The sequence below is a fragment of the Clinocottus analis genome, unplaced genomic scaffold (genome assembly GCF_023055335.1).
Source record: "Clinocottus analis isolate CAN_PGR_092001 unplaced genomic scaffold, fCliAna1.0.p SCAF_2, whole genome shotgun sequence".
Taxonomy (NCBI): domain Eukaryota; kingdom Metazoa; phylum Chordata; class Actinopteri; order Perciformes; family Cottidae; genus Clinocottus; species Clinocottus analis.
The window spans coordinates 11,928,193-11,950,457 of record NW_027175931.1 but is presented as its reverse complement, the minus strand read 5'-3'; the positions used below and the strand labels follow the sequence as shown (position 1 = coordinate 11,950,457).

At 41.0% G+C, this 22,265-nt stretch overlaps 3 protein-coding genes across 8 annotated transcripts in view; 1 reads left to right on the top strand and 2 right to left on the bottom strand.

Annotated features, from left to right (window-relative positions):
• Positions 1-261: 261 nt before the first annotated feature.
• cep57 (centrosomal protein 57) lies at positions 262-4,726 on the top strand. The gene is made up of 11 exons (XM_068585228.1): positions 262-455; positions 791-977; positions 1,271-1,474; positions 1,557-1,678; positions 1,780-1,908; positions 2,192-2,269; positions 2,533-2,628; positions 3,082-3,162; positions 3,283-3,515; positions 3,596-3,740; positions 3,839-4,726. Exons 1-11 carry the CDS (start codon positions 408-410, stop codon positions 4,022-4,024), a joined length of 1,509 nt encoding a protein of 502 aa, XP_068441329.1. The 5' UTR covers positions 262-407; the 3' UTR covers positions 4,025-4,726.
• Positions 4,727-6,931: 2,205 nt separating this feature from the next.
• LOC137791184 (putative coiled-coil domain-containing protein 195) lies at positions 6,932-8,640 on the bottom strand. Its single transcript, XM_068585943.1, has 3 exons — positions 8,322-8,640; positions 7,291-7,513; positions 6,932-7,179 (listed from the first exon to the last, which is right to left on the bottom strand). Exons 1-3 carry the CDS (start codon positions 8,638-8,640, stop codon positions 7,056-7,058), a joined length of 666 nt encoding a protein of 221 aa, XP_068442044.1. The 3' UTR covers positions 6,932-7,055.
• A 2,766-nt stretch (positions 8,641-11,406) lies between these two features.
• Positions 11,407-22,265, bottom strand: part of dock10 (dedicator of cytokinesis 10) — a 58,864-nt gene continuing 48,005 nt past the window's right edge. For 3 of the 6 annotated variants that reach the window (XM_068585202.1, XM_068585203.1, XM_068585201.1), the window contains 18 exons: positions 20,339-20,449; positions 19,743-19,855; positions 19,548-19,663; positions 18,654-18,791; positions 18,376-18,558; positions 18,177-18,287; positions 17,876-18,091; positions 17,711-17,768; positions 16,970-17,071; positions 16,344-16,450; positions 16,004-16,126; positions 15,800-15,913; positions 14,280-14,426; positions 13,942-14,152; positions 13,609-13,799; positions 13,426-13,526; positions 12,758-12,896; positions 11,408-12,341 (listed from right to left, as the gene is read on the bottom strand). In XM_068585202.1, coding sequence (XP_068441303.1) covers positions 12,294-12,341; positions 12,758-12,896; positions 13,426-13,526; positions 13,609-13,799; positions 13,942-14,152; positions 14,280-14,426; positions 15,800-15,913; positions 16,004-16,126; positions 16,344-16,450; positions 16,970-17,071; positions 17,711-17,768; positions 17,876-18,091; positions 18,177-18,287; positions 18,376-18,558; positions 18,654-18,791; positions 19,548-19,663; positions 19,743-19,855; positions 20,339-20,449 — 2,329 coding nt within the window. In that variant the 3' untranslated portion in view covers positions 11,408-12,293. Of the gene's footprint in view, positions 12,342-12,525; positions 12,599-12,757; positions 12,897-13,425; positions 13,527-13,608; positions 13,800-13,941; positions 14,153-14,279; positions 14,427-15,799; positions 15,914-16,003; positions 16,127-16,343; positions 16,451-16,969; positions 17,072-17,710; positions 17,769-17,875; positions 18,092-18,176; positions 18,288-18,375; positions 18,559-18,653; positions 18,792-19,547; positions 19,664-19,742; positions 19,856-20,338; positions 20,450-22,265 lie in introns of all 6 variants that reach the window. The other 3 variants (XM_068585206.1, XM_068585204.1, XM_068585205.1) reach the window with 3 other exon arrangements.

The following is a 22,265-nucleotide window of genomic DNA, read 5'->3' as shown; positions in this document are numbered from 1 at the left end:
GTTTTATTAGGAAACAGCAGTGTTCTAAACACTGTAATAATCACGGAAGGAAAACTACACTTCCGGTAAGAAAACGGTGTGCGCTTGTTTTACTTATCCAATGACGCCGGTTTGGCTGGCTCTACCAGAACGCTTCACGTGTATCGGTGCCGCGTCGGGCGGGCTACTCTGGTGAACATATCGTTCTAACCCTTCAGAAACCATGGATTGTGCTGCTTGTCAAGCGATGTTTTCTTTTCATGACCTACATTAGCGGCAGTGGCAGCCACAGTCGTAGCTAACAGGCTGACAATCGGGAATTAAAAACGACTGTAACTGTTATTTCACTTTTAACTAGCATTAACGTATTTTCTATAATTTAACTACTTCTCAGCACAGGCAGTGTTGGCTGGATTGGCTGCATTTCAATGGAGACGCTGTCAAAAACACCCGGTGCTGATGATACGCAGGAGAAGGTAGCTTTATCCTTAAGTTACTATCATTACATTTAGTCAGGTCTGTTTGCCACTGCTCGTGGTGGACGACACGGAAAGTTGCTACAACTCAGTCCAGCTGATGTTGCAGACCTGGAGAAGTTGTACCGTCGTGTGTTAACGTTATGTTTTACTTGTGTTGGACAAGACTCATGTAACGTTAATCTAAGGTTTTAGCTCATAACTTAACCTTTCCACTTGTATTGATCATGATGAGATGGGGGCTACTATTGCTGTCACATCCCCATTACTCATATAATTAAAAAAAACAAAACTTTAATGGATGCTGGTCAACATGTAGCCCTGTTTCTCTGCAGGAGCTGTGTCCACCACCAGCACCGAGTGGAGTGGTATCTGACAGCCTTTCACTCCCATCTTACAAGGACTACCCTTCTCAACGTCCCTTCATCAACACACTTTTGCATCACACACCTCAAACACGCTCACATCAGTCTTGTCGCCCATCATCTCCCAGTAAGGCATTCCCAGAGACCAGCAGTGCAGGTAACTTCATTAAATGTATGCATTCATGTTTGTGCTTTATTTTTCCCTTTTCAAAGTTTCCATTCAGGTATTGTGGTGTTTCAGCGCTCCATGGTAACAGCATGTGCAACATGATGCCGCACTACATGAACGTCTCAGTTGCACTGACATCTATCCATTCTTTCTTAGCATCCTCCCTCTCTTCCCATCCTACCCTCCAGTTTTTCCATCCAAACTTTAAAATGTTGTGTTTTTTTCACCACAACTTAATTCATGCCCTCCATATGTTTAATACATGTGTCATGTTCGTGTAGAGATCTTATCTGCCCTGAGGAACCTCCAGGAAAAGATCCGGATGTTGGAGTTGGAGAAAGGACATGTGAAGCTCAGTCTGCACACTGTGGGGGAAAACGCCACATCATACACACATATGCAGACTGATGAAGTGACGCAGAGACTCCCCAAGCATCCCAAAGACCCAGAAAGGGAAATACGTAGACAGTCCGACTGCAATCAAGGTGGGTGTATGAATATCATATTATAACTTGTTTATTTCCCCCTGCTGTTCCTTACAGCTCATGGTGTCTCTCTGCTCTCCAGTGTTGATAACTCACCTGGCTGCTGCCGAGTCTCGCTGTGTGAAGCTGGAGCGACAGCTGGATCACATGAGGAGGATGCTGCGCAGTGCCAAGGCGGACAGGACCAGCCTGCTCAAACAGCAGGTTTGTGTTCCTGAGGCCCATAGAACAACTTAAAATAAAGCCCTCTGATGTGTGAGTGAGTAGATTTGTAGAAATTTATTAATTGTTCTCTAATATTTCAGATATCCATGGAGACGACCAAGTCAGCTGATCAACAGTGTGACACAGAGTTTGAGCATGTCCAGTTGGAGAAGCTGGAGCGATTGGAGCGGGAGTATCTTCGGCTGACACATACACAAAACAACGCTGAGGTACAGACAAGGACACTGCTCAATCTGAGAGGGAAAGGTCAATTTTTGGTTAAAGTACTACTAGAAATAATCAAAATAATCCCCAACCAAGTGCTGTAGGTCAAAAGACCCTGACCTAGCTCTGGTTCTCCAGATTAGTTAAGAAATCACATGTGTGGGCATTGTCTTTTTTCACGCCAGGATGACGTTGAAAAGATAGTGGGCAGTGACGAGAGGGTAGGGGGGAATCAATTGTATTATTATTATACCAATAAAGCTGATTGTACATGTTTTATTATGTCAGATGAAGATTCGGCAGCTGGAGATGAAACTACAGGAGCAGGAGCACCAGAGAAAGCTGGTTCAGGATAAGGCCAATCAGGTATCAAGGATTTGATTTGGATTTCTCTTTAGCTTTAATCGCCACTATTGACAGTTGTCATGTTTGCTATACTTGAAAGGAAGTGCAGGCTATTGTTTGAAATACTGCATTTTTTATGCTAAATATACTTTTTAAATTTCTCCACACTCAAAATATACTCAAAACTTAAAATAATGTTTTGTGTGTGTGTGTGTGTGTGTGTGTGTGTGTGTGTGTGCGTGTGCATGCGTGTGTGTGTGTGTGTGTGTGCGTGCATTCCTCAGCTGCAGACCGGTTTGGAGACCAATAGGATACTGCTGCAGTCAGTGTCTCCTTGTCTGTCCAGCAGACAATCCAAAGAGAAGAAGTCGTATTCAAAGGTAAAGAACTCTACATTTCAAAACTTTTTCTACGGTTTGAGATTGCTTCTTTCCCTCTTTGAACAAATTTGACAAGGATGTTGAAGACAAGAGTTTTTCTCCAATGTAGCACATCTCTTAATGTCACATTGACTAAAGAAGGAAGGAATTAAGTGTTATTTGTTTGAATATCTTGATAATTTTTTAAGATGGTAAAAAAAAATGCAACTGTGGAAGTTGCATTTTTCTGCTTTTATTTCCTTAAAAATCACCAAACATATATAATAAACTCAATATAAAATGAGTTTGAATAAAAATATATATATATATTGAATGTGAAAGACTAATCAAGCTTTTTGATAGATTAACTCATAATAAAAAAAAAACATAATTAGCTGCAGGTCTACTTCATACTCACAAATCTACTTTTTCCTGTGGATTTTAGTCGTGTTTATGTTGTTTTTTCCTTTCCAGAAATCTCCACCACAGCAGTCATCCCACACAGAGCCACACTACAGACTGAGCCTCAGAGATGTACCTTTTGTTGCTGGAACGGTAGAATGGGCACATGTTTATATGTAGAGTTAGTGTTGAAATTAAAATGATATTCATTCAATGCTGCACCTCCCTAACGCCATCTCTATTCAACTCTCTTTCTCCTCTCCTAACTTTCAGTCAGTCGGCTGCAGCCACTCAGTCCGAGCAAACGTCCAGTCAGTTTTGTCCCTCCTGAAACGACACCAGCCACACCTCTGCAACAGCCGTGTCCTCTCGAACAACGCAAATGGCTATGAGACGGGATGTCGCAGGCATTCAGACGGCTCCTCTTCCTCCTCCTCCTCCGCTAGGGAGGAGGAGCTGTCAGAGCTGCTGCAAACACTGCAGGAGGAGCAAAGACTCATGAGCTTGTGAGTGTGGCTGTGTATGAGCTCTATAAGGAATAACTTACTTAGAACACTGTAGAATTTGAGTCTGTTTTGTGTTGCAGGGAGCAGGACGAGTTGATGAGGCAGGTGGAGGTCAGTGTGTCAGACCAGGAGAGAAAAGAACTTCAGAGGGAGCAGGAGATGCTGCTGCTGAAAATGGAGAGGAAAGGAGAACAGATTAATACGCTCTACAAACACAAAATACATGTAGGTTTTCTTTTACACAGAAACAATTCAGCTCACACAAACCTAAATTGCAAAAGTAAGATGCTGTTTTCTCTCCTTTTTATTCATCTCTCTGCTAGATAAAGAAGTTGAGAAAGGAAGCTAATTCCAGGCGGAACAGTGGGAGCGAGGCGAGGGCGACTTCCACAATGTCCACTAGAGGTCGCTCTGCCGCACCAGTCAAAGTGAGACCAGGAGACAGAAGCAAGGGGAACCTGAGGCTTCTGAGGGACATGAGGGCTCTGCAGACCTCATTACGAACCTGAAACCCACCAGGGCATGAATACACGCATCAGGTTCATCTTGCTTGTGCTACCTACCTAAGATCAGCATTTCATGGTCAAAATACTTGTTTTGTCTACTCTATGAGGAAAATGTAACACTTCTAAACAGACTGCTTAAACAAGACCTACGTTTTCTCTACCAGTCCGTCCGCCCAAAGTGCATTTTGTTAGTCTGATGAATTATCTTGTCAAATGCCTTTTCAGAATATTTTGAATTAAATTAGGGTTGACTTGTTCTTAATTAAGATGAGTTTAAACTCGGCCTGGACTTTACTTGATGTTTAAGTCCTTTGCCAGAAGGAGGCATGAGGGTTCAGAGTGACAACGTGGCTATGTCATTGAAGATTCATCAATGAAGAAAAATGTTAAAGGACATTTTAATTGTAGGTTTACAGAATTTTTCTGAGCATGGGAACAATTTTTACAATAATAGACAGCCAAGTCTTATTAAATATATACATATTTAAATACAGAAGCTTAAATCTTCTGGTTCTAAAACATTCCTGGGTTCCTTGATAGTTACAGATTCTCACACATGAATATTTATAAATAGGATGCAGCAGCAACCATGGTTTTAAGAAACGGTAGTGAGGAAATTGTCCATGACATTTCTGCAATTTAATTAGGACTTTTTTTTTAAGGACTGTATTGTATTTGGTCAAAATAAACTGAACCCTCTCACTATGTGTGTGTGTACTGTATGCACTCATGTGTTGTGTGTTAAGATCAGAAATGTTTTATTGTTTCAACAAATATGTCTGATTTTTTATTTTTTATTTTTTTTACAATCATGGGATACCTATTTTTTTTTAAGTGAAAACAGTTTTTCAAGGAATAAAGTATTTGTGTTTGATTACAGTGCTGCTACTGTTGGGCTCTCATGTTTGACACAGTTGTTTTAGCTCACGTTGATGCTGGTATCATGGACCGCGGTCATGACCTCAGTGGACGTTTAAGCAGTTTTCCACATCAACATTTTTTAAAATTTTTTTATCATAACCACAAAAACAAGAAATCTACTCTTTCAAAAATCAGGGATGAAGCTGGAGTCCAGGACACGTTTCATATGAAGTCTAAAAGGTTGAAATTGCCATGCTGTTAAACAGACACCTGCAAGCTTCTAGGTACCTTTTGCCAAAGGTTGTCTTGAGGCACTTTGGAGAATATTTCTTGAATTTTAGCAAACACTCGGGCTATGATCACATGCTACAGACTCTAGGAGAAATTCCTGTCTGTTTAAATTGGGATTTGTAATTGCCAATTGTTTGCTTTTTTGATGCCCTGCAGCCTTTATCAGCTGTATATCAATCTTATTCCCTCTCACTCACTTTTGTCTTCAGTTGTAGTTTTTCAGAGGCAGCACAAGGGCGACCTTTGATCCAGCCTGAGTGAACCCCCGCTGTCATCAGGTCTGAACCCCAGACTTGCTCAGCCATCAAGCCCCGGGACTAAGAGCTAAGGAAGCCTGCACACTGATGATCAGTCACAGGATGCAGCATTAGACCGGTTAAGATGTAAAAAATGAATACAACTACAAACCAACAATCAAATCAAACACACCCAAACCAGGTTCTGTGTGGTCCTGTGAGCTGGTAATTACTTCTAGCAATCAACAAATGGCTGATCGACTATACATGATTCAACCATGGTACAGCGTATTTAACAAGTTTCATTGCTCTTGAACACCAAACATTGCTAAAGGAGCTTTTGTGTAGATGGCATCATTCATCCTCACTGTGTATTTACAGCTCAATTCCCCCTTGAGTGAATGTACAATACTTTGGATGCAGCACATTAAATATTACATTAAAGAACACTGCATTTGCTTTGCTTGTAGACCATGTCTGACATACTAAATAATGAATGCATTTTTTTCCGTCAGTGATGGACTAATATTTCGATGAGCACAAAAGATAAATATTCAGTTCATATTATATAATACTCATTTGTTCACATGCAACATGGTGTATAATCAACACACTCACTCTTGTTTGCTTGATGCATTTAACCAACAAATTATGCAGGTTTATTTGAAATAGGGGTGTTGCAATATACTGAGAATGATAACTGTGATATTTAAATATATTATGTTAATACACATTATGTAAATACAAAAATCCAGGGCTCTTAAATCATGTGTTTTCTACAGGTATGGTAACAGACTCTCTTCCCACCACCCTGAACAAGTACATTCATTTGCCAAAAAAGAGGCAAACACACAATAGAGAAAGTTTCAAATGAATTTGACTGACAGCAATGTTTTGTCCTTTACATTTTCTAAAGATAGACAGATGATATTATTATCATGAACAGTGAAAATGTGATATCGTGACAGCCCTAATTTGAAGCATTGACATTTCAGCTAATGCCAAAATACTGAGACGACAAATGTGAACTTCAAGAGACCTCGAGTGGACTTAGTTTGCACAGTAACAGTTTATGACTATTGAAGATGCCTTACATTCATCTTCATAATAGTATACAAAACACTGGTTTATTTACAAGGAGCCTTTCGTACATGAAAGCAGAGACTACTATGTGTGAAGTGCAGTGAAGAAGATACTCCTGAAAAACACTGTCAAGAAGCCGTTCACATGTTTCGAGGCACACATGGCCCCTTGATTACTTACAGTTTCCTTCGTTTAAAGAAACAAAGATAGATAGCTAATGAGTCTGATGTTGCTCATGAGGCCTGAGTCAGAAACCACAACAGCCCGTAAAATGGCCGTCACCTGCAGGTGTAGGTCTCACTCCGAAATGACACCCCAGGTCAAGAGAGGAATCCAGACATCTGATCCTCTCTGCAGAGGGGCGTGTGTCACATCACTGTTAACCGGGCCTGGATTGCAATGGTCTGATGAAAACAACACCTGTAACCAGAGTCTTCTGTTTGTGTGGTCAGGTGTGATAAAATCGGTCTGCGGGCTCACTCATCCACACTGACCAAAAGGAAGAGGCTAACCGGTTTTGAGGCTCATTTCATGTGTTTAAGTCTTCAAAAGTTCTGCTTCTATCAGGAGTCTGTTTCAGTTATGGAAGCCAGCTCAGTGATTTTAGGCTCCAGTTTGGCCAGAACTGGCCGGTTAGTGTAAATGTCATCCACAGGTAGAAGAAACGAGACAGATTTTACCTTGGCTCTGAAAGATCAAAGACATCGTCACGTTAAATGACTGCAAAGTTGCAACTTATAAATAGGTGTATGCTGTAAAGACGACATATCTTGACATACATGACAGGCCAGTCTGTACCTGTTTGTGTGGACGTATTCCTGCAGGGAGTGCCTGTTGGTTATTTTTCCCATTTCTCCTCCGGCTGAGTTACAAAAGATACCGTTACCATGCTGGATCTGTTCATGTAGTCTTCCCCACCCAGAGTCACAGGGCTGTGCCTTGTCAGTCCTCCCCTCTGTCATAATCACACCGGACAGACTGGAGCTTATAGAGTATCTTCGGACAGTCATGACAGCATTCTCTGTAAAATAACATGAGCGTTATGCATGAGATTGGATTAATTTCCCCAGAGATGGATATGAAAAGAAAACACTGAGGACATTTTTTGATTTTGAAATCAAAAACGTCCTGTTATTCTTCTTTCTAAGCCAATTAAAATATATAAATCACTTTTTAGTTGTTTTTTTTAACCATAAACACATGTTTTCTGTTACTTTCTCACATGTTGTTGCTGTGAATAGAACGTGTATTTCTGTTACAATGTGTCATTTAACCTCTTTAACTCAGTTCAGCCCCAGCTCTTCTTCTAAAAAATTGCGAATGGTTTGCAGAAAGCTTCCAGAAGCTTTATAGAAAGGTGCGCAAATCATGTGGCATAAAGCTAGGGATGTGAAAATGTATATTTTCCTGTGGAGCTCTCTCGAGTCACTTTTGAGTCCTCTCCAGTCATAATTATGCTTTGTTAATATTTATGGTTAAAATGTGTTGTACATGTCAAATGGACATGTATGCTCTCGCAAGGCCAGGTTGTGCAGTTCTTTTTCCCCAACATCTCGACTCTTAACGTGCTCTTAGATTTCAAAGTATTCGCTCATTTAATGTGTCTCCTATGAGACCTACAACTTTATTAGTGTAATGCTACATCGTTAAAGTGCACCATTCAAATACTTGCTGTGTTAAATGACACATTATCACATTAGATTTATTTTTTAAATGACTTCACGCACAAACAGACCACTTTCGTGCGTTGTATTGTGATGATGTGGCCTATATTTGAATAATATTTGAATAGTATGAATGCACAGCGGTGCCGTAACCGGACCTCTCACCTTGGTATTGGCCCTCCAGGACTGGCGCAGACGCATTTCGCCTCAGGTTCACATGTGTGTTTTCCTCCCTTCCCTCTCCTGGAGGTGCCGGGCTGGCTCCCCCTTGCATTGCCCCAGCTGCCCGCTGACAGGAGTCCCCCCGCAGCTCTCGGTTCTCCGCCTCCAGTTTATTGATTTCATCGCGCATCTCCATGATAACCTGCGCCAGGCCGCGGGTGCTCTCCATGGTGCTGCCGCTGCGCTGCCAGTACCACGGCTTCCCAAACACCGGCGAGGAGTCGTGCAGGAGAAGCTCGCCGTGCCGCTGGGGTTTTAACATGCTGCTCGCCAAAGCTTCTGCGGTCTTCCCGCTGTGTGCCTTTCTCTGTTGCGTTTGCCTCAATCTCAGTCCAGGTCTTGTTCTGGGGAGATTATGTCACCTTTCACCACTTATACAGCTGAAAGGGCTCCGGTGATCAGTCAGCAGCACACAAAGGATGTTTTATTAATCAGCCTCGGTGTCCTGTGTCAGGAAAACTAAGCAGGGGTCGGAAATGAAATGTGCACTGCATTAGAGCTTGAATGGCGAGAGACCTCTAACTGCAGGATGGAGAGCATTTGTATAAGTATAGATTTGATTTATGTCTTCGCTAAGGGATATTTTCAACTGAATATCTGTTCCTCTGTCTCGTGAGCGTGTATATTAATTGATAACAGCAGAGGTTTGGCAGTCAATGATGACGATGAATGATGATGGGAGAGCTTTGAAAAACAACATATAAACAAAACAGGTGTTTGATAAATAATAAGAGAAGGAATCACTGCAACATCAAATACAGGCGTGCATGCACACAAAGAAGAAAATGACAGATAATTCCACTCAACGGGGCCTCACAGCTGAGATTGAACAGCTGCAGTGGCCATGGACACAGGCTGTAACTAACCCATGATGAATAGAGCAGACAGCATTTGAGCACACCTGTAGCTTAGCTAGTCTGACTGCAACATGAAAAGAGGTTTAAAACGGCCCACATACATTAAAATAATTTATAAAAATAGAAAATACTGTCTTATGACCTGATGGCTACCAGGTGGCGGCTTTGAGACTGTTTGTCGACTCCTCTGTGACCTGGACTGAATGTTGCTGGCTCAGAGCAACCTGACCCCCCACAGTGTAGGCTACTAGGAGGGAGACAGGCGGCTCTGTGGAGGAGAGAAACCCAATCAGGCCTCTCTTTCTGGTTCACAAAATAGGCTACAGAGAGGGAGGGAGGCGAGAGAGAGGAGACAGAGGAGGGAAGAAATACTGAGCGTCTGAAGGAAATTAGTTTGTAAAAAAGAGGTAGGAGGTCAGTGAAACTCTATCTGCTGCACCTCAGATGTGCAACTTATTGCCACTGTCCAAGTGGCATTATTTGGGTGACGTAGACGTAGAAATGTTTCAGCCATCTCATCAGATAGAAACAGCATGCTGTCTTTTACCACCAGCTGTATGTTCAGGGCCACTTAATCTCTTTTATGCACATTTCCACAAGGCTTAGCATCAATAAGTAAACAACCACTCTGCAGCTCGATCGCGGCGTGGTCAGTAATTACACCCAACTATTGGAAAAAAAAGGAAAAACCCCATCCCATAGAGAACTGTCAATCATTTCACTTTCATTGAAACCCCAACCACACGTTTTATCCTTGATGTCTTCTCACAATACATGTTATCATAACGTTTCTCTCTACATTACTTTATTTAAGTGAATGAAAAGCACCTCGTATGCAAAAAAACACTCCCTGTTATCAACTAAACAAAATCATTCTCTTTACTAATTCCTATTTCCAGACGGCATCTTAGCTGCCCATTTATTAAATAAGATGTCAATATGGTGATGGTGAAAAATGAAGTCAACAATGAAGATGCAAAGCACAAAGGAAACCAGAGCCTCTGGGTAAACATCATGCAGACGGTCTGAAACAGAGACACCAAAACAACAGAGAGACGCGCAGCAGTGATGATGAGAGCCTCCAGGCTCCGTGAAATGAAAAAATAAATAAAAAAAAGAACTGTTGGATTTGGATTTATTTGGCTACTGACTTTGTTTAGATCTTTTTGACTTTGGAAAATAAATCAATGATCCAAAACAAAGGATAGTTGCTTTTGCTATCCCTTCATTTCAGACAGGATTCCTGTACAGTAGCAGTAACCCCGCCTTCCTGAATAGTTTCTTCAAAACAATTGATAAGCAAGGAAAAAATATTTTGGCACCATGCATGCACTTTAACAGAGCAATATGCCTTAAAGCACTGGCTGAGGCATTGTGTGAACGGAGATGACATGGCAGGTTGACCTCAAGCCGAATGTCTTTCTTCAGTTAAAACAACCGGACCTCTTGTGTCTGGATGCTTTAATGCAGCAGAGCATTTTTATCTCTTGCATTGGGCTTTCTCCGCTATACCAAATAATTTGAGTGCCATTTACTCCTTGAAAAAAATTGGAAAAAAGACAACAGAGTCCGAATCATAATGAGAGACATGAACGCTGGAAATGTACAGTATAGTTTCATAATGGTGATTCAACCTCCGTTTCTTCACGTTAAAACTGGAAACATTACAATTGGTAATAATAGCTGCTGCATATGAATGTAAAAAAACAGCTGCTGTTATCCTGTGCACCATGGACCTGTGTAAAAAGTGATTTTCATCTTTGCTATTACACACATTTCCATTTGTAGTGCAGCTGAAAGTCCTCACGCTTATCTATACTTAGCTGCTATCTGGTCTCAGGCTCGCTCAACAGACAGAATGTGAGGGTTGCTGTGCACAGCTGCAGCCAAGGCACAATTACATTTAAAAAAGCTCATTTAAATCTGGATTAATGCAATTAACATAGTGAACAACATGAGCTATACTGGGAGGACGGGTGATCTGAATGTAAGGTATGAAATGATAGTAAACTGACATGTGAATGAAGTGGAAAATGATGTAGTCTAATTTTGGACATTAACAAAATTTTATTTAAATGTTATACATAAAACTTTAGTTGTTGTTCTTTTTTTAATTCAGCTAAACAAATATTTATATATTGTATATTTTATAAAAAACAAACATTTCAAACGTTTTAAATATTAATATTTCTTATTTACAATTCAAAACAGTACAGGAAATAATAACAGTAACAATGCAATTCCAATCATAAAAATGTTACAAAACATACTTTTTTTTTTTTGTTTCCACTTGAAAATTGGCAAGCTGATATTTCCAGAACGTTAGCAAGGATACAAAGTAGCAATGTGGAGCTGCTCTACATTCAAACAAGAACTGGAGGTGCGTTCAACTCTTCAGATGCTTCGTTAGTTAAAAAACCTGTAATCCAATTATGTTTTCACATTCGTCATCTTAAAAGATCTCTTGAGATAGTTTGAAGTACAATGATATTCCACAGAAAAAATGTAAAAACGGTCATCAAAACCCACCAGGGCTCTCTGTGTTAGATAAACAGATGAACGCACCTCGAGCTTAGTAAGGTCACTGTTCTCTAAAGGGACTGGGTTGTGGACAGAAGGCGCATGTCGGGTGGTTGTGTGCATGTATATGTGAACATGTGCATTGTGTACACTTGTTTGTGAGTGTGTCTGTCAGTATGTAAGCTGATGAATCAGTTGGCAGGGCAGGGGAATCCATGACACGCATGGATCGAGTCTCTAAAACCAAAACAAACGGTAGCTAACAGTCCAGCAGCCTGGCCTCTACTGTAGATAGTCAACGTTCAACGACAGGACTACAGACTATCACGACCACAGTCTACACACTTCTTCCCTTGTTTTCTCTACACTCCATCAGTCACAGTTCAACTAGCCTGCTGCGTCTTGCAGCAGGAAACAACTACAGTCAGAAAGCAATTAAATTAGCCACTTTTGAGGCTCGAACTGGCACACCAAAGCCATTTCTAGGAAAAATAAATGTTCTCCCAGGCAAAAAGGATTTCTTGAGTCTATTGGCCATTCAGTAGGCGTTGTGCCGTTCCGTTCCTGGTTGTCTTGTGTGAGGAATCTGCACAAGAGCGAGAATAAAAAACTTGCATTGGTACAGGAAAATTCAAAAGGCGGTTAAGTATTGAGACAGTTTGGCTCTTGGACAGATTGGCTGACGTATGAGAGAAAGATAGAGTGGTTTAAATAAGTAGCAAGGTGACAACGAGGAGTGTTTCATGAAGGAATGTGATGACATGACATACCGGTCTTAGAAAGAGTGGACAGAAAGCTGTTAGAGAGAGAGGAGGTACTGGCAGCAAGAACACTTTTTTGTAGCTGTAATGAAAAAAGTTGGAAAAGAAGTGGATGAAACCATGAAGTAAAAACAGAAGCTGATACACATGAGAATGATGACGCTCAGTATGCCATGAGAAAAAAGCAACCATGTGTTAGTAACATAAGTCTGGAGACTCAATGGTCATTGCACAGTGATACCTGTTCATTCATGATGCCAGACAGCTCCGTCAGCATGTCCCGGTAGTGAGCTCTCATCTCCTCCTGGTACTCCAGCTGGTCCTCCTTGATCAGACGCTCATTCACGTCCAAAGCCTGACCGCAGGCTTCTGCAAACTGCCTGCAGGGGGTAAACAACGTTTTACTTCTTATTATTTAGCCATTGAACCTGATCTTTAATTGGCTGGTTATGTTTTTTTATTTTCAAGAAGTAACATTGACAAAATGCTCTAATTGGTGCTATTTGCAGTGTAAGAGTTTACACTTTAAAGAATATCAATTATGATCATATCATCAATATAATCAAATAACTCAAAAAGGAACTGATCATGATGCGTTTCCTGTGTTGTTGGCAATATTGATTCCCCTTTAATTCACATGTATTTGACTAACGTTGACTTAAGTGACTGTAAGAGAGTCACTATTGGTGACTATACAAACATGTTGTATTAATAAGTATGATGTGTGTGAACTATGGAACACTGGAGAACAAGTGAATGCAAATTTGTGGTAATACACCTATTTTGTTCTTCTGATAAGGTGTTGAAGTTTTGAGTAAGATTTGGGGACATTTCTATAATGTAATGCTAGGAACAAAATCCAATTATTTGCACTGAATTGTGCTTTTTAAATTTCTTCAAATGTCCTACCTGAAGATCTCTTTGAGCAACTTGACCTGGTTGTCCGGGTATTTCTTGGCATTCTTCTCTTCTAAAAACGCCCTGGCATAGGCCATCGGCCCTGCATTCACCTGGAAAGGGGAGGATCAGGTGAGACAACGCAAAGCAAACAATTTTAACCACAAATCAGTATTCTTTTGGAGGAACCCCCACCTTGACACTGACGCTGCCCTGCAGTTTCAGCTGCAGCCGGATCATGTCCACCTCCTCCATATTGCAGAGTTGGTTGAGCTCAGAGACTTTACGGGACATCTCATCGATGGCTACCTCAATGGGGTTCATTTCTGTGCTCTGCTGCTCCACCACCTGGATTCGCTTCTTTAGGTAGGGGAAGCTGGAACTGGCTGTTGAGAGAGAAACAACAGCCCACTAGTCAGACTAACTCCATGTTTTAGTTCCCGCGGTTTTAAGGGCAGAAATTGTAAAGACATGTATGTTTCAGTGTTTTTTTGATGACAGGGGGAAAAGTGGCAAACAAATACTTACTGGTCAGTATAGTGCGTCTCTTGCACTGCTCCTCCACGTCTCCATGTTTCTTTCCAGAGAGAGTGAACGGCGTCTCAAATACAAAGCGGTTGATGTTGTGATGTCTCTCAAAATCTGTCCTTTTATCCTGCTGTTCTTTCTCATCAAAGTAGGGCACCACGTACGTTACCTGAATGTACGCAAACTTAGGGTCCAGGTCTTTAGGATTGACCTGTTTTTAAAGAATGTTACGCAAGCAATAGTGAATGTCCACAAATTCCCCAATAACTGGTAATAATAACAGATCGGCAAAATATTGCATTTCAATGTCTTGAAGGTAACTTAAACCGGCCTCCTACCTTATTGGAGTCTTGGATCATCTTGACGTTATCGGCTCCAAACTTATCGGAGTAGAGTTTGAGTAATCTCTGGGAGATTTCCGACAGCCCCGTCAGCTTTGGCTCTTTGTAGATGAACTCTTTGCTCTCCTCTTCCTCAAAAAAACCCTACCAGAACAAAACGTACACTCTGATATCAATCTCGGTTACATGCATGAGTGTTTGTATGTATGCAGCAAAAGTGTAGGTAACTATGTAAATGTTGCTTTTGCTGTCAAAACAATCTGTATACATGTCAGTGTGACTTGATGTTGCCCCCTAGTGTTTTTTGAGTCACTGGTTGTACACACAGGTGTAACGCATGTTAGAACAACTCAAGGTGTCCGGTTAAGTTCTGGATGGGAGAGTTCAGAGGTCATATTCAAAGCAGCATTGGAGGCAAATGTCAAAAGGTGACTGAGGTTTATTAAATAGTTATTTTTCTGTCCACTGTGGCTTTTTGACACACTTCTTAATGTTTGGGGAGGAAACAACTTCTTAATTGGAGATTATGGGAAGTAAAATGGACAACAGCAAGCTTGAAACAAACCCATCACAGGGTAAGAGCAGCAGGTGTTAATAGTGGCAGAAGGAGAAGAGAGGTAAAAGTGGTTAGCACTGAGGAAAATGGAAAATCAAAGACATACAAAACTTACCACAATCTTGATATAGAATATATTTTTTAAAAAGGAAGAAAAGAGCAGATGGAAGAATTAAGGACACCGACTCTGGTCTTGTTTTCTTTCAATCGTTCTGCCTCACTGATGAGAGAGTGTAACTCTCTTATCCTTTATACCAACAATCACCTTATTAAACTTGACTTCAGATAACTGAAATCACTGCATGGAAATACTATCCCCTCATTAACAAATAGGCAACTGCACAGCCCTCCTTACTGGCCAAGCCATTAAAAAAAAAAGCTGTTATCTGTATCTAATATGCGTTAAATAATTCCAAAGAATTAGTTCACCAAAAAAAACAAATCGAAAAATCTGTCTTCTAACATCAACAAAAATATTTGCAGAGGTATTGATCTTTACCACTGAGACTTCTTCCACCTGGTTTGAGACACTTAACGCAACAAAAAAAGAAGACATTTTAAAAACTAACCAGAAAAATCTCTCTGCAGAAACGGTGTCCTTTTATATGCAAAGTAAATTGTTTATGAAAAGTGGTGTTTCCTTTGAGTACCAAAAAAAGTTGTCAATGTGTTTGCCAAGTTGTTTCCGAGGACTTACAAAAAACATACTGTACTTTAATATTGTAGCACCTACATGTTTACATTTTGGTCTTCATAGTGGGCCAATACATCTATTATGTAAGGTTAAGTATAACATTAACAGGCTTTGTACAATTTAAAGACGTTTGGTAACAAATCCAGCTGGTCAAATCTGTCGTAGAGTTTAATGTACTGTTGTTCTGCTGCGGCTTAAGTAATGTGCGTGCAGAGAAAGTGCAGATGGCAGTGTGCATGCTGTCTGCAGTAAGGAAGTGTCGCTCACCAGTCCATAGAAAGCTACACGGTAGTAGCGACCGAAGAGGCGCTTCTCTGAGTTCACCACCTCAGTCACCTTCAGGTAGGAGCGATGGATGTCGTAGTACAGCTCCGACAGCCTCTGTGGTCACGCACCAACACACATGTAAGGTCAAACATAAGTCAACATGCACACACACACACACTTACAAGTAGAAGAGTGAAGAGTAACCTTAAAATCCCTTCGCTTCTCAAAAACAGCAATCACAGGTTTGTTGATGTCAGCGATGAGCTCGTATCGCTCTGATTTCCACAGGTAGTCCACACACAACTCCAGCTGCTCGACCAGAGTGTCCTACACAGCACAGCAGGAATCATGTCAGAGAGAAAGACTGCAACTTGGTGGCAAATATTTCAAATCCAATAGGCTATTAAACTCAACAGGGTTCTTCTAAAACCTGCAATACTGGTTCTGGTCATTAGATTACTCGATAAGTAAAACATTTGGTGATTTGTGAAGCTAAAAAAAAGTGTATTTACAAAGCTGTTTCGGATTGAAGGCCAACACTGACCTCTGTATACGGCGTGTCTTGTGTACCAGTGTCTTCTTTCATGGCTCCCTCCTCCTTCACATTTGGGCTGATGCACATAAACGCCGCCCAGCCCATAGAAAACGATGCTGGGATTTCAAAGAAGTAAAAGTGAAACAAAGGCAGGTTATCAAGTAAAAGGACTTGTTGACATACATGAAACAGACAATTTTTTGTCAAAAGTCATAACATTTTTGCAGACTAAATAAAACACTTAAAATGAGAGCATGCTTCATCTCAAACCTTAGTGACCCGTAACGTCTTATCTGTGAGTGAACGGTGACGGTCAAACAGTGACAGTAATAAGTGATAACTGGACACAATCATCATAAAGGGCAAGAACAGCGGCCATCAACATATTTAACTGTATAGTACAACACAGTGTAGAAACCTTGTTCCACAACAGGGTGGAAAGGATTCAAACAGGTACCAAACGCTCTTCAATCCAAACCATGTCCACCTGTCAATAGCAAAACCTGCTACCCAGTGGCGAGTAGTTTAAACATGTCAGTGCACACCCACTCCCTCCCACACTCCCTTGTCTCTCCATCCTGGTCTTGTGAACTCTCATCCCTACTACCCAGCAGGCCCCAGGCGCACACACTCACTGTCTTGATCTCGGGAGGTAGTTAGTAAGGAGCTACAGTTAAAGACAGAGCTTTCTTCACGGGACACACTGGACATCCTGGCCTTGTCAGCTCTCCAGTAGCCTGTTTGGTAGGAGGGGGGGAGGAGGAGGGGGGAGGTTTACAAAGTCCACTTGCTTTTGCCCATTATGCTCGAGGCTCACGAATCAGCTACATGTACGGCATGCTGCTGGCATGCTATGCTAGCTATTGGCGCACAGGCTCTGTGTGTTAAGTGCAGGCGAAAAGATGTCAGACACATGCAGCGAAAGCTTGACACATGCTGTACCCTATGTGAGGAAGCAATAACACATACATTTGCAGAAAAAGGAACATGCAGCACAGCTCAATGTGTAAATATGAATCTCTATTTCTACGAGAAGCCATGGAAGGGAATGGTGTTTGGAGGTATCGTCATTCCCCACGAGTTCCTAATTAATCTCCACCACACAAAAACACACTCAAGTCATGGGCGTGCTCACTTTCAGGCAAACTTATCAACCCCTATGATGAGATAAAGGACTGATGCCTGAAAGTTGAAGTGATTTGCAGAGAGTTGTGATGACCATGTTAGCAGAGAGAAAGAGAGGCTTGCTCATTGACAGAAGATGGCTGTGATCAGACTTTCCATGTCCGCAAAGATGCACGCACTGGCAGCAACATATGCGCACTGGTAAACACATGCAAACTGTAAAGTTAAAGCAGCAGTAAGTGTGCACTAACCTCTCCTCTTTAGCGATTCAGCAATCAGGGCTGAGATGTGAATGTAGCACATGGCAGCCTAATGGGGAAATCAAACATTGCCATCAAATTCACTTGTTAACTGTAATAAAAAACTAAAAGCAGTTTCTGAAGTAAGACCAACCTGAAAAGTATAACATTTCTCACCTCTGAGAGATCGCCGTTGCGGACGTGAACCTTAGCCATGCTCTCCAGCCAGGTGCACCGAAGCTCAGGGGTGCTCGCGTAAGAGTTAGCTAGACTGTACTGAAGATCCACCAGCATCTCTGGGTCCTTCTCATGCTCCTTCATTTGAGCTGTGGCCATCAGAACAGTTCTGATCCGTTTGGTCAGGTCTTTCACCTCAGCAGGGAATGGCGTGTTCTGCAATAAATGTGTTATGAATAATTTAAAATAGAAACAAATAACACTGTGAATCATAATCTATGATAATAAAGCTGTGCTATACCTTGAGTGGTGCATCTCCGTTGGCAAAGTTATTAATGATAGCCAGGGACTGCTGAAATCTCGAGCCACCAATGCCAGCATCTGCTATCAACTGGCTCACTGCCTTGATAACCTGATTTGGAGTGAGGATTACGGGTTGAGGGACAATGTCAAGATTAACACGAAGACACATGACTGAAAATGTGTTTGGTCTCACTGACCTGCAGATGGGAGCGGACTATAGACTTGCCCTTGGTGAATTCAAAGTTTTTTCTCATGAAAAAATACAGCAGGGCAGCTGCCTCCGTCTGAGTGGAACTGGAACGATGATTGCAGCACTTGAGGATTTCATAGCACAGACAGCCACACAGGTCTGCCTTACCCTGGAAGAATGCACTGGGGAACTACATGCACAGAGAGAGATGAAGATGAATACACACATGAGGAAGAATCATTTCAATCTTCATATAGGTGCGTGTTTACATGGAGCTTGCTAGACCTTTTGTACAAAGAGCCTGAGTCCAGCAAAGATATGTCGTAGAGTGGCGGTTGATTGGTTGATCTGAAAGAAGAGCAAGTAGGTGTCCAGCACCTTCTTCATCAGTGCATTTTGTCCTTCATCCAGCAACAGCTGCTTCTGTATACATTCATGTGAGAAGAAAAAAGCACAAAATACATTTTACTTTCAAGTTTTAATTAAAAGGTTTCACATAAAGACAATAATGAAAATATATATATATGTATTTATGTATGTATGTATGTATGTATGTATGTATATATATATATATATATATATATATATATATATATATATATATATATATATATATATATATATATATATATATATACACACATACATACATACATACATATATGTATATACATATATATATATTATATATATATATATATATATATATATATATATATATATATATATATATATATATATATATATATACACATACATATATATATATATATATATATATATATATATATATATATATATATATATATATATATATATATATTGGGCACCAGGTGGCAGTAGAGTAGCATTAGCTTGGCTTTGTGCATGAAACACTGAAACGTGGTATGTGCATGATTTACGATTTTTTCTGGAGCCTACACAAAAACTCCCTGTTTAATTTCACAGGTCCAAAGTCAGTATGTAACTTTATATAAGATTGTTTTTAGTAGACTAGTGGTAGGATAAATAACCTTTGCTACTATGATATCCACAGGCCAATGCAATATGTACTGAATATACAGAACACAAGGTATATTTTAATAGACTCCATGTAACCATATAAACTAGATGACACACACAGTAAGTGTGTAATGTGAACTGCAGTTTCAGGTCGTAAACTATGAAAGGACCAAATACCTTGTGATGGTGAACAAAGAGCTCCAGTACATCTAGCACAGTGAGGGCCACCTCTGTGGACAAGTTTGCCTCGATATCAGTCGGACTCAGGTTGTCCCCATCCTGAATATTACCATCTGTAAACAAGATCAGATATCAATAACTCCAATCCATGTCAGTAACTTGATATTCATCTCAGTCCAATGCGTGTGTTACCTGTCTCCATCATGTGCAGCAGCTTGGGGTTGGTGAGAGCATTCTTGCTCCTGATGATGGGCATGGTTTGGGAGCGAGCATGCCGGTGACCTTCCCCTCCAGATGACGCCATCCTGGAGGCAACAGGAGGGATCAGCAGTTTGATCCAATTCTTGTGTAAAACCAGACTGCAGTAAATGTACATCTAAACTGGAGGCAAACCATCTCTATTTTAACCATGTCCCAAGGACATGCTGTTATTGGTAATCTATTAACACATGGGAGGACATAGACGGAGACAAATCACACCAAACACAGAAGGTATGAGGAGGGACATGCTGAGATCACAGTTACAGTCAATAACATGGACACACAAGGTGGTCACATCAATGATGAATACACACAGGGCAAGAATCGATTCATCAAAATCTAAGTGTTGTAGGTTGTACCTGCATTCAAATAGTCTGAAGTTTCTAGCTATTAAAGAAAATATTTACATTTCCAGCCAATCATTATACATCATTACAGCATTAGGAACAATTTCAGTAACTAAAGACTCTTTAAATATTTGAACTCTGGAACGTGGCCACGGTGTTTTCCTGGTGGAGGGTGATTACCATTGTGGGAAGAGACTTGAGGGATGAGAGGACTGGGAGGGGTGGTTAGAGCCCTTCAGGGTGCCATTGGCGTGGGTGGACTGGGCCAGCTTTACTGCCGCTGCTAGCTTCCTGTTCACGAGCCAATCACATCAAAGCTAACATTAGTTAGTCTAGTTGAGACCATCATTGTTTGTCCTCCATCATTAGTCAGTTATATTAACTATGTGTGGCATGCTAATAGCTAAGCATGCCTGCATTCAATAAAAAAATTGATTTTGCAGCATAAATGTACACATTGCGATACAGCACTATGTTTGAAATTTTGTGATCAAGTTGCATGTTTATAGCAACGAGGTCACATTGTATTCCTATAAGGCTAAATTAAATGCGAAAAGCATACAGGATCTCCAATTTGCCCTTGATGTGATGAGAGCGGCTAAAGTCAAAGAGGAAGATCAAACAGCTTGCATGGAGCGGGAGGTCAGCCAGATGGAAATGTTAGTGGGGTAGCAGAGTCAAAGGTTTTAGTTTGCCATTAGTAGAATATTGTGTAAAGGTTATATCAACTCTTGGAAGAATTTAAGTGGAGAGTATGGGTTTGAGGTCAGCATTAACTGTGAACAGCAAGGAGATTAGGGTGTATAGATGTGATGAAACCGATAGACAGTTAAGCTGCAACACAAATCATCTTAGTAACAAACAGATGTTCAACATATCATATTCTCATGATGCCTGAATGAACCTCGAGCTACACTAAGCACATAATGACCTGGCCAGCCAAAAGAAAGATGACACAACTACCATGTAAACCAATCAAGGAGACAGTGGGCTACAAGGTCGACATGCAACATCAACGAGGCGACTAGATTACAGAATGTAAAGAGCAAACACAACTAACATACAGCACCAGAATGAATAATGCAGAATAATACATAAAGGGCTACTTAATGCGACAGAACATCAATAATGTGCAGTCACACTGTCAATCCATTACAGCTGCAGCATGCACAGTGGGGAAGGGCATGAGGCATGCACTGTGAAGGAAACTTCAAAAGCAAGGTCCAACGGGGAGAAAACATTACGATTCATAGTTATCGGGTTGTCATGTAGAGCATCTTGTGCATGAGTGTATCTTAGCTAAAGTCTAAAATATATGTTCTACATTAAGGAAGTGAGGCACCCTGAACCAATGCAGCTAAAACAGGATAACTTAGAAGAATGTCTGGGATTAAACTGCAGTGTTGCTGGATGACCTTGAAGGCCGTGACAACCTATTTTCTCAGTCGGTTTGTAATGAGAACCCATATTCTTGGCAAAATTTTCTACATGTTTGGTGGTTTGAATTTCATCAAACCACATCTACACATTCCTAATGAAGTACTGAATCAGTTTTCCTTCACCTTTTATTGTTGCTTTATCCCCAATATTCAATATGATGGAGGGAATTTAAACAACTTTTCAGCAGGGGCTGCAATGGTTGATTGTTGCCTGACAGACTGGCTGACTGATGGTCCTCAGCTGGCTGGCTGACAACACAAAGCTGGCTGGCTACACAATGCTAGTGTTAACACATTTTTCCTGAACGTCAATGGGTGCCCACATTCTCAGCCAAGCAGTCAAAGAGCTAACAGAGAGAGACACCGTGACAGACACAGGTGTAAGACTGTGAATCCCCCATGGCCTTGTATTAGAGACGAATGTTAAGTAGCTTGCAGCCACAGACAGGCTCAACTGCATCTGAGAGCAGTAGCTAGGCTTCCAGCTATCTTTATTCTGTTAATGCCTCCACACACAGTAAAGCAGTGTGTTCTCCCAGACTGTTGCTGGCTTACATCTCAGCATCTTTTTGCTGAAAGGAAAAAGAGAGCTAATTTAATTAGCTGGGAGGAACCAAAAGATGTAAGAGTCTAGCTGTGCCAATGGCTCAGCTCCAGTAAGAGAACAC